This window comes from Cyprinus carpio, chromosome B11 (assembly GCF_018340385.1).
Source record: "Cyprinus carpio isolate SPL01 chromosome B11, ASM1834038v1, whole genome shotgun sequence".
In the NCBI taxonomy this organism is placed as follows: domain Eukaryota; kingdom Metazoa; phylum Chordata; class Actinopteri; order Cypriniformes; family Cyprinidae; genus Cyprinus; species Cyprinus carpio.
In genome coordinates, this window is record NC_056607.1 from 23,707,720 (window position 1) to 23,719,971 (window position 12,252).

Here is a 12,252-nt window from a genome sequence, read left to right on the forward strand (position 1 = left end):
ATTATGAGATATGATTTTTAAAACATATAATTAAAAAATAATTAATTTAAATTTAATTAATTATACGTTAATTATTTCAATATAAATAGTACAAACATGTTCAAAGTTAATGAACTTTAATTATTAATTTAAATATAAATATATATTCACATATAAAGTATTATTATTTAAATAATAATTAAAATACCTGCACAGACACCTAAAAAGGGTTCATAAATTTCACACAATCTCCTTATTATCGGGTTGTTTGGCTCTCTACAACAAAAATTATCATTTAAAAAAAAATGTACATTTAAATAAAATTACATATAATATAAAGTAATTACACATGCAATTAATGCCCTTTTATTATAATTTAAATATTATTATAAATTAATATATAATTATATATGACATTTATTTATGACATTTATTATTATTATTAATACTAACTGAAGGACATTAACCGCACAGAAACACACACATGAAAAATAGGGCCTTAAATTTCACACAATCACCTCATTATGGGATTGTTTGGTTCTGTAAACCAGTATTTTCTCTGATTACTGATCTCCACCGGTCTGAACATGTAAGTGTGGGTTGTTTTACCCAGAGAGGCGTAGGATCCGGGCGGCAGTGCCGCGGCTGAGCTGAAGGGGGCGGTAGCAGCAACAGCAGGCATTCGTGATTTGGCACTGGCCACGGCGTTCACGTCCACATCACTGCGCGATCGCTGGAGAGAGCCGGACGAAGAGGATGCGCGAGAACTCACCACTTTAGCTGAGAGAAAGCCAGAGAAAATTATAAATGTTTATGCAACGTATTTACATTTACATTTATGCATTTGGCAGACGCTTTTATCCAAAGTGACTTACAGTGCATTCAGGCTAACATTTTTTATCTAACAATATTTAATGTATTAAATATGTATTTAAACTCTAGTATCAGCAAACCTAGTATCAGAGTTTACATCTCGCAATTCTGATATTTTTCCTCGCAAATGCGGGTTTGTATCTTGCAATTCTGACTTTTTTTGAAGAGGAAAAAAAGACTGATATGTCAGTTGTCAGTTTCTCAGAAGTGCGACTTTATTTCTCAGAACTACAGTACGATGTTGTATCTCACAATTATGAGTTTTTCTCGCTCTTGTGAGTTTATTTCACGCAATTCTGAGGGAAAAAAGGAAAACTCGCAATTGCAAGAAAAAAAAAATGTCTGAATTGTGAGATTAAAAGTCGCAATTACCTTTTTTTTATTTTTAATAAAGTAAAAGTTGTGAAAGCAGGCATCCATATACATCTATACTGCAATTTTACAAAATAATTTTGCTTATAAGAAAAAAACTTGTACATTCTCACTTTTGCTCAAGTTGCTCCCAGGTGTTTTAACAGACAGCGGCCGACTACGAGACAAAATAAGAGTGTGAAGACACAAAGATTCGAGAGTGAAAGCTCATTTAGACACTGACGAGTCTTAACTGAGAGCGTTTCTCACTTGAGGCTCTCCTGCGAGCTGGAGGACGAGCGGTCGGACTGCGGCAGAGACATGATGCTGTCGGAGCTCTTCAGGTGAGACTGGAGCGCCTTCTGATAGGTCAGTTCCAGCGCCTGAAACAGATGCTCCGCCTCCTTACTGAAGTGGGCGTGGAAACCCCAGTAACATCTACAAAACATTGATTCAGATTACAGCTGATCATCTCACTGTAATAAACTCAATGCTCAAGTGCACAACATATAAATTACCATATTGATATCACCTAATATTTATTTTATTAGAATCTGGCTGATTTTAGAGGTTATTTTTTTCAAGGATACACAGATGTTAGTGCTAAACAGTTATTTAGTACTGTAACTATTCTACATTGTAATCAGGGTTATTGTTAACTAAAACTAAAACCATAGAAATACACTTTACATTACATGAATAAAACAAACATTATATAAAAAAAAAAATATTTAATACAATTTATACAATTATTTAATTTTACCTGGCTACCAAGGGAACATTTATTTATTTATTTATTTATTTATTTATTTTTTCAGTTCAAGTTGAAGTACTAAAATAATTAAAATTTACAAATAAATAAATATATATTTATATATAAAATTTATTTTTATTTAAATAATAACTAATAAACATTAATGGCATAGAAACCAACAAAATAAATGATAAAAATAGGCACTTCATTTTATACAATCATCTCATTATTGGATTGTTTGGCTCACTACAACAACGATTATACTTTAAAAAAAGAAAAAGAAAAACTAAAATGTAAATAAATGTAAATAAAAATATAAACTAAACATAAATAAAATGTAATATAATCCATAGATATTTTAAAAAATGAAGTCAATAATAAAATTGACAAAACACACACAAAACCACTAAAACTAAAATTACAATAAAAAACATAAAAATAAAAAAATCTAAACATTCAAAATGTTAACAAAAACTATTTCACTAAATATAATAAAACATGACAAACTAAAACCTAATAAAATCTATACAGACATATTAAAAAAAATAATAATACTAAAAATGACTAAAACATAAAACATGAAAATCAAAACATTCAAAATAATAAAAACTATACTAAAATAACGCTTATTGTAATCTTTCGATTTTTCCCAAATCAGTTTATTTTATGTCTGCATTTACATTGAACAAAATGTCTATATCAGCGAATCCCTTCTGTGTTGAGATGATTTGGATATCAACAATCATGTAATCATCATTATTATTTGTAATAAACACAAACACAGAACCACTCACTTCCTAGCGACTGATCTGGCCTCAGAGTCGGCATCATGAACTCCTTTCTTAATGGTTTCTATCAGGACAGCGACGTGCCTGAGGAGACAAGAGGATAAAAACCGTGAGTCCATTCAGCGGCTCTGCCAAACTCCACCACAGCAGAACATGAGCTGGAATCAATCAATCACTGAAACCCGATTCTCCGTCCATTAACCGGGAAGTGCTGGCGAAGTGAGGTGACATTGCCATGGCCAACATGTGCGGGTTCATCAAGGACGTCAGCCTGATGAAGACCTGATCTCATCTGTGAGACCCTTTCTGAGATGAGACATGGACACTAGATCCTCTCCTGAGGATCCAGACTGTCACTGTGTCATCGGGTTTCATAAATGGAGCTTTCCATCTGCTCAAAGTCAAGAGTGAAGCCACTCTGAAACTGTCAATAGTCAAGCTATTTAAAAAAGTAGGTCACCCAAAAATCATCCTCAGGTCATCCAAGATTAGGATGAGTTTGTTTCTTCATCAGATTTGGAGAAATGTAGCATTGCATCAGTGTCTCAGCAATGGATGCTCTGCAAGTGAATGGGTGCCGTCAGAATGAGAGTCCAAACAGCTGATAAAAACATCACAAATGATGCACACCACTCCAGTCCAGCAGTTAATGTCTTGAGAAGACAGCAGCTGAAACAAATCCATCACTTAGACATGGTGTGGATTACTTGTGGGTTATTGTGATGTTTTTATCAGCTGTTTGGACTCTCATTCTGACGGCACCCATTCACTGCAGAGCATCCATTGATGAGACACTAATGCAATGCTACATTTCTCCAAATCTGATGAAGAAACAATCTCATTTTGTATGACCTGAGGGTGAGAACATTTACAGCACATTTTAATTTTGGGTGAACTATTCCTTTAATACAGTTAAACCATAACTACACTGACAGTTACTCACAAAAAGTAGCAGAACTGGATCAAAAGACTAAATTAACAAAAACTGACTCAAAAGAGCCAGCTCATTTGGATGATTCAGTTTAATGAAACAGTTCAACTAAACAATTGGGTGATATTTAAAAAGCAGTCGCTCATGGAAATTATGGAACAGCGCAACGAACTACATTATATTATTCAAAACATTTCATTTGGTGTTTCACAGAGGTTTGGAATGAAATGCAGGTGAGTAAATGGTGAACTATTGCTTTAATTCTCACCTCTCGAGAGAATTTGTCTGCCACTCCTGAAGCAGAAGATCTAAAAACTCATAACAGCGTCTGCAAGTCAGAGCAAATATTTCCTGTTAAGATCAGAGTGACTCAAATCAGAGAGGACATGTTATTTCACATGTGTGTGTCTGTGTGTGTGGGTGTGTGTGTGAGTGTGTGTGTGTGTGTGTGTGTGTGTGTGTGTGTGTGTGTGTGTGTGTGTGTGTGTGTGTGTGTGTGTGTGTGTGTCTGTGTGTGTGTGTGTGTGTCTGTGTGTGTCTGAGTGTGTGTGTGTGTGTGTGTGTGTGTGTGTGTGTGTGTGTGTGTGTCTGTGTGTGTCTGAGTGTGTGTGTGTGTGTGTGTGTGTGTGTGTGTGTGTGCGTGCGTGTGTGTGTGTGTGTGTGTGTGTGTGTGTGTGTGTGTGTGTCTGAGTGTGTGTGTGTGTGTGTGTGTGTGTGTGTGTGTCTGTGTGTGTGTGTGTCTGAGTGTGTGTGTGTGTGTGTGTGTGTGTGTGTGGTGTGTGTGTGTGTGTGTGTGTGTGTGTGTGTGTGTGTGTGTGTGGCTGTGTCTGTGTGTGTCTGTGTGTGTGTGTGTGTTTGTTTGTGTGTGTGTGTGCGTGTGTGTGTGTGTGTGTGTGTGTGTGTGTGTGTGTGTGTGTGTTGTTTTTGTGACATATCAGGACACAACTTTGTATAATGTCATGGGTATGTCACAGGTATTACAAGGAGAGGGTGATTTATGAGGACATGACCCATGTCCCCATTTTTCAAAACGCTTATAAACCATACAGTATTAGTTTTTTTGAGAAAGTAAAATTGCACAAAGTTTCCTGTAAGGGGTAGGGTTAGGTGTAGGGTTGGTGTAGGGCGATACAATATACAGTTCGTACAGTATAAAAACCATTACGCCTATGGGATGTCCCCACTTTTCACAAAAACAAACATGTGTGCGTGTGTGTGTGTGTGTGTGTGTGTGTGTGTGTGTGTGTGTTTGTCTTTGTGTGTGTGTTTGTCTTTGTGTGTGTGTGTGTCTGTGTGTGTGTGTGTGTGTGTGTGTGTGTGTGTGTGTGTGTGTGTGTGTGTGTGTGTGTGTGTGTGTGTTCTCACCGTCTGACCGCCACTGATTTAGAAGTGCAGTTACTGGTCATGATGGGAATCAGACGTGGATAGTGAGTGTGCTGAAGAGGAAACAAACAAACAAAAGACTCAATCCCAGCAGCTGAGTCCTTAGCCATCTTCAAGAATCGGCTAAAAACACATCTCTTCCATCTTTATTTGACCCTCGAATGATGACCCTTTATGATCAGATTAACGTTTCGGAAATTTTAATATAAGGATTTCAGGTTTAAATCTAGGAGATTCTAAAACGGAATGTGTATTAGAGAATTCTAATGTGAATGTATTACATTGAATGTGTATTAGAGAATTCTAATGTGAATGTATTACATTTACATTTAGCAGACTCTTTTATTAATCACCTTGTTTTGTAATATTCTATAAATATTTGTATAAATATAGAGGAACCAAGGTCACAGTGTCTCCCTGCAGCCTTTACACTCTATTCGTATGCGGTACCACTTTTTAATAGCCGGAGAGGTAAGCGTTTCTCCTGCGCTGAGCTCACAAACGCTGCCTTGCTGCGTAAAGCACATGATGCATAAAATGAAATAAAAATGAAATCTAATATTTTCTAAACATATATCGGCTTCCTCTCTGAAATACAGTGATGAAAAAACACCCGGCTCTGGGTTTAATTTTTGAGAAACTAAGCCCTTTACTCTGGACATATAAAGCAGAGACAACTCCTATTTAATTTAAAAGACGGAGATTAACTGACATAGTGGTAGAAATGTAACTTTTTAATTTTACAAGTGACAGATTTAGTTTTAGAATTGGCGATTGGGTTGTGGTTATAAAAATGGTGCCATTTAGTATCTTGTCATTAGTGGTATAATCAAACAATACACTCTCTATTTCAGCGGCATTATAGTGGTTTTACTAAAAAAAAAAAAAATAAATAAATAAATTAACCAAAGGCAAGAGATTTCTGATTTATATTGATCACATCACCTTTGCAGTAAAAAAACAGCTTGTGTACTGGGTAAAAAGATGAATCACTTAGACACTTGAGTAAACAATGATTTGGTCTTAATCTTAATATTCCCGCATATAAATACAGTATACTGATCAATAAAATCATAACTTGTACTCACCGCTCGGTCCATTTCTCGACAAATGACGCTTATGAAGGCCTCTCGTCTCTATTACTTTGATGCTTGTCAAGAGCTCGCGCTTGCACCTCCTGCTGGTGAAGACGATTTACAGCAGATGAGATTATGCTCGGTAATCTACTGATTTTTCCTGCTGTTCCCGGATGTGAAACGTTGAATTTACTGTCGAATTTGAACCGCTGAATTTGTGGAAGCGAATTTGTAAGGCGAAATAAAATGGACTGAAACTTGTTTGTTGAATATTATAGGTTGTATTTTTAAACAGATCGAATATTTTGGAAGTGAAATCTGAAAGGTGAATATGGATTCTTGAATTTTTGATTATAAAAAATCTGTTTGAAATGTTTTTAATTGAAATATTCATGGCTTAAATTTACAACCATGTTGGATATCAGCCCATAATAATGCAAGACTTAAATGCAATGCATTAATATGCAAATGCGGTTAATGCAATGCATATTTTTTCAATTATTGTAATTCAACAAGCTTTTTAAATTCAAAAACATTTGGCATTATTTTGCTTCCATATGTGTCTGTGTGAAATAATAGTAAAACTATCATTAATAGTATATTTTTTTAAATTAAATAAATATATAAATATTTTATATTAAATACAATATATTTAACATATTATATAATATAGTATTAATTATTGCACACACACACACACACACAATATAATAAATTTATAATTATTTTATATTACAATACTTTGGCTTTAGACCTTATGAAAGACGACAGCCAAGAGACACGTCTGAAGTGGTGTGAAGGCAATTTACATGACCATTTGCGTGTGTGCCATCCCACGGAATACAGTTCATTGCCAATTTCATCACGTACAACTGAACTTCGGGACCAACCAACCATATCTGAGCCAGTTGCCAAAAGTACAAAGTACAAGCGTGACAGCGAAAGATGGAAGCAGTGTACTGATGCTGTAACTCGCTCTACCTAACAAAAGAAATGGTTTCTTTTAATACGAAGAAGAGCGCATTTAAGGCCATGCTGCAAACATTTGTAAGGTGGTTTGTGATGCATTGTTATTCTAGTTGAAGACAGTGTCAAAGTTGTACAACAACATCAGGGCAAATATTTCAGCAGTGCTGGATGGAATATTTGGCCCTCTCAACTGACATGTGGTCCAGCTGCAACATGATGCCTTACATGTCAGTGACCGCACACTACGTCAGCAAAGAGTGGACACTAGAATCAAAATGCCTACAAAAATGCCTCGCTTCCGGGTGTGTGTTCATGGTGTGTTCATTTCTCACTGCAGTGTGTGTTAAATGCAGAGCACCAATTCAGAGTATGGGTTACCATACTTGACAAATGTCACGACTTTCACTTTCACTTCAAATGTCACGACTTTCACAAGCTTCATGCCAGAAAGCCATACAGCCAACAACCTGGAAGAGGCATTTCGGGAGAGTATACATGACTGGAAAATAGTAGAAAGAAAAATCTCCTGCATAACTACTGATCATGGGGCCAATATTGTTGATGTGCCACATGAGATGGAGGCCAAGGGAGGCATCTGTCTTTAGCATTATGCGACAACAAGGAGTCCCCGACATCGAGCCCTGAGACAAAAACCAAGTCTTTCTCCACATGTCTAAGGCACGAAAGCATCGCCATGTGACCTTGATCATGCGAAGTGGGTTGCCCCTCAGGGAAAACCCCTTGGTCCTGAGCCACCACTGTAGGGGTCTCATGTAAAAAAAAAAAAACAAAGTGAAAAAAGTGACATGACATACAGCCAAGTATGGTGACCCATACTCAGAATTTGTGCTCTGCATTTAACCCATCCAAAGTGCACACACACAGCAGTGAACACACACCATGAACACACACACACCCAGAGCAGTGGGCAGCCATTTACGTTGCGGCACCCGGGGAGCAGTTGGGGGTTCCTTGCTCAAGGGCACTTCAGTCAAGGTATTGCCGGCCCAAGACTCGAACCCACAACCTTAGGGTTAGGAGTCAAACTCTCTAACCACTAGGCCACAACTTCCCCCATGTTCAGCAGCCAAAAGGTTACGTTGGACACAGCTGCCGTCAGACCCAGCAGTTTCTGAAAGTGCTTAACAGTGAGTGACCGGCCTTCTTTCACTCTCGCGATTGCAGTGAGGATCAACTCGATCCAAGCAGGAGACAAACGTGCCTGCATCATGGTCGAATCCTACACCACGCCCAGATAAGTGTTCCTCTGTAATGAAGAAAGCACACTTTTCTTCGCAATTCAGTCTTAACCCCAGCTCTTTCATGTGGGCGAGAACGACATCTCAATGCCGAACCGCCATCTGCTCCGATTAAGCTAATATCAATGAATCGTCGATATATTTCAATATGCAGATGCTCTGGAGTCACAGCAAAGCCGGAGCAGCATTCACACACTTGGTGAAAGTTCAGGGTGAGAGTGCAAGGCCGAATGGAAGAACCCGATATTGGTAAGCTTCGCCCCAGAAAGCAAGCCTCAGGAACTTCCTGTGTTGAGGAAGGATGGAAATGTGGAGGTATGCGTCCTTCAGATCGATCGTGACAAACCAGTCCTCGGTCTTGATTTGAGCATCCCGAGCTTCAGTCGCGTGACTGAGGCCATGTCTTACATGGGTATTTTTTATAAACAGAGTTTTTCTCTCTTTAGTTTTTAAAAAAATCTCTGTCCACATGAAAACGCAAATGCGTGCTATGATGCACTGTCAAGAGCATGCCAAGCCGACAGGTGGCGATATTATCTCAACTGTGAGAGCCATGTTTGCCAATCAGAAGCCTGAAAAACTTTCCAGTAGGCAGAGATTAACAGCGCTGGCTCTGACGTCACAAGCCAAAAACACTGGTTTCGCCGTCTACACGATACACAGAGTTTTTGAAAATCTTCACCCTGGCAGGCGTTTTCAAAAATGTTTCATCGACCTGGCGCTGAGTTTGCATGTGGACGAATGGCCAAACCACATAGAAAAAACTGCTGTTTTAAACCGCGTTTGTGTGGACAGGGCCTGAGTGGTTCAACTGACGCAGATCTAAAATCAGATGCAACCCTCCATCATTCTTCGGAACGATGAAGTACCGGCTGTAGAACCCGGAAACTCTGTTGAGAGGAGGGACCACCTCAATGGCCCCCTTCCTTAAGAGAGTGTTTACTTCTTGTTCCATTACCAGAGCCTGCTCGGGGCCCACCAGAGTGAGAATCACCCCGTTAAAACAAGGCTGACCGCTGAACGTGGTAGCCACTTTCTACAGTGTGCAGGAATCATTGAGACATATTTGGGAGAAGCTTCCACACTGCCAAATAGTCTCCTAGGGGAATCAGTCTCTCCAGATTATCCAGCGAGAATGACAGTCCACAGATCTGCCTTCTGTTTAGAAGCCTTCGGCCTGGGAGCACCACTCTGACTCCCAATATTCTGGGGGAGTACGACAAGTGATGCTCCCCAAATGGAACTGACACACACATCCACCACACGTTTAAAGCTCCCTGGTCTCTAAGACACCCCACCCGTGATGTCTCGCCCATCCATTGGACTGATTGCTCACGTGATTTAAAGCATGGTCATGCAGAAGGCATCCCCATAGCGTTTTGACGCAGCTGGAATTCCTGAAGGGGAACTTTTATTTTGGATGCGATTAATCATGATTAACCCTCTGGAGTCGATTAACACGTATACGCGTTTTGGGGTATTTTCTCCTGATAACCCCGAAAAGAACTTAAATTACACTTTCAGTTTTTATTGTACAGATAAGTGCAATACATCAATCGAATCTGTAAAGGGTCTACTTTTTTTTGTATACAGACATAATAACAACAGAACTTTGTGCACTTATAAAATAAAGATAACAAACAAGGAGTGCTGTCTGCAGCCTTTGTCTGCGCTGATCTTCAGATACAAATGCGTCATTAAAATGAACTGTACTCAGTGAATACTCAACACTGAGACATGAGAGAGATATCTATAGAAAGCTTGACATGTCTACTTTTTTAAACTAAACAAGTGCTGCTGAAAACAATATTCTGTGATAAAGTAATCCATATGAAAAACAACGCGATGTCCGTTTTTTCACGTCTCCCTTCATTATCTTCTAATGCGACCACGCCCCCGCGCGAGCGCGCTATTGAGATTCAAATGTTTCACTGAAGCGCGCGGCTTTTGAATACGCCCACACAACAGAAGACAACGCAGCTAGAATGTTCTGCAAGTTTTTTTTATTTTACTGTTTGCTTCGCGATGAGAGGAATAAGACATAATTCACCCCAAAAAGATGTGATGTGGTTGAGGATTTGAGATTTGGATTTCCTCAGAAAAAAGAATGAAGCACTTTATTCAGCAGAGATCATAAACATGAGTAAGTCTCTTATTTATTATTTATATACTTGTACTAGTTTTCACATAACGTGTAAACATTTTACTAGTTAGACTTTTTCCAAAGACTTTTTCCAACCTATAATTCCTGACTAAATGTATAATCAAGTGAAATATTATGAAGTTTCAATAACAATATACACTACTATACCATTCAAAAGCTTGATGTAAATAATATAAATGTAACAATAAATGTAACTGTAACAAATGCAACAATCATTGCTGTTCTTTAAATTTATCCTCCCTAAAAAACCTAAAAAAAATATTCTCAGCTCTTTTCAACATTAATAATAATAATAATAATAATGATGATAATAACAATAATTGTTTTTTTTGTAGAAAATAAGATTGTTAAAAGGATTTCTGAAGGATTGTGTGACTGGAGTAATGATGCAAAAATTCAGTTTGAAAGTCAGCTTTGATTTTTCCTAATAAACTGTTTAACTGCACTCACAAGTGAATATTAAATTATGTTGTGGGATAATTAAATATATTCTAAATAAAACTACAAACATAAAATTATATACATTTATTTTGTCCTCACATTCTTTCTTGTAACTCATCCCTCTCAGTGACACAGCTGACTGAATGGCTCATTATGCAGCTCATTATGCAGGTCTTTGTCTTCTCAGGTGTGAATTCATGATAGTTGACGCCTACTCGCATATGACTTTTACCAACAAAAAGTGTCTTAGAAAATTTAAATCAATATATTGTTTTCTGTAAGTGAGTAAACAAGATGATTTTCACATCATTTAGAAAAAAAAAAAATTCTAGGCTACAAGCTCCAGTTCTCAAAATTCCTGGGAACCAATTTTCTGTATGTGTTTTATTGCCTTATTCAAGTTATTTAACATTTTTAGTTTTTCACTAACCACGCATAACATTTTTTTCTCAAAAAAACACAATCATGTACATACCTGCTGCTCACATATTATTATAGCCTATTTTGTGCTGATTACAGTGAGATTACACTTTAGCCATTTAGATATTTATAAGAAACTGAAAAAAGCACAAATGTCAGGGCATGACAAAACTTCTCCAGGCCCCAAAAATACCCTTAGACTCCAGAGGGTTGGGAACTTTTATTTTGGATGCGATTAATCACGATACTTTTTAGGTACCGACCGAATTGCCTCGATACTATCGAGTATCAAAAAATTACATCTTGTTCGGTTCCAGATTTCGATACCTAAGGAGTTAACTCGTCAACGTCAGTGCTCAAACAAGTACATATGAAATGCACAACAACACACATAAAGTCACTCATATGAGGCGCGCGCACGCACAAACTCTCCACGCGCATACTTATATGAGACGCGAGCACACACACATAATACCTTAAAGATGTGGAAAAGTTGATCAAAAGTGTGGGTACATTTCTCCAGGCTCGATGCCAACAGCGCTCGATGCCAGGAGCTATATTTGTGTTCCAAATCAGTCATTTCTGTGGCACCATTTCAGCTGTGATGTTGCCTATGAAGGTAGTTGCCTATGGTTTGGAACAGAGCCTGACGGTCTAATGAGAGTGTGTGTTTTCATGCACACAAAGTGCTTCACATTCCCTGCTCCATCATGGAGCGCAGCAGATCTTACGATGCTGGAATCCGTCCAATGTTTGAAACCAGACCACTTAAACTAATTGATTCTTTTCATTAAACTAAGTCTGTCAGCACCACTCAGCAGTAAGTCCGTCTTCAACTAGGGCTGAACGGGATCATGGTTTAAA

General features: G+C 37.9%; 1 protein-coding gene across 1 annotated transcript in view; it reads right to left on the reverse strand.

Annotated features, from left to right (window-relative positions):
• The window catches only part of LOC109045522 (CLIP-associating protein 1-like), a 77,175-nt gene that overhangs the window by 35,046 nt on the left and 29,877 nt on the right, over positions 1–12,252 (reverse strand). The window contains 9 exon segments of the mRNA XM_042733462.1: positions 589–759; positions 1,338–1,381; positions 1,474–1,641; positions 2,752–2,829; positions 3,945–4,004; positions 5,042–5,187; positions 8,204–8,344; positions 9,142–9,399; positions 9,449–9,569. Of these exon segments, the coding sequence (XP_042589396.1) occupies positions 589–759; positions 1,338–1,381; positions 1,474–1,641; positions 2,752–2,829; positions 3,945–4,004; positions 5,042–5,187; positions 8,204–8,344; positions 9,142–9,399; positions 9,449–9,569 (1,187 nt within the window).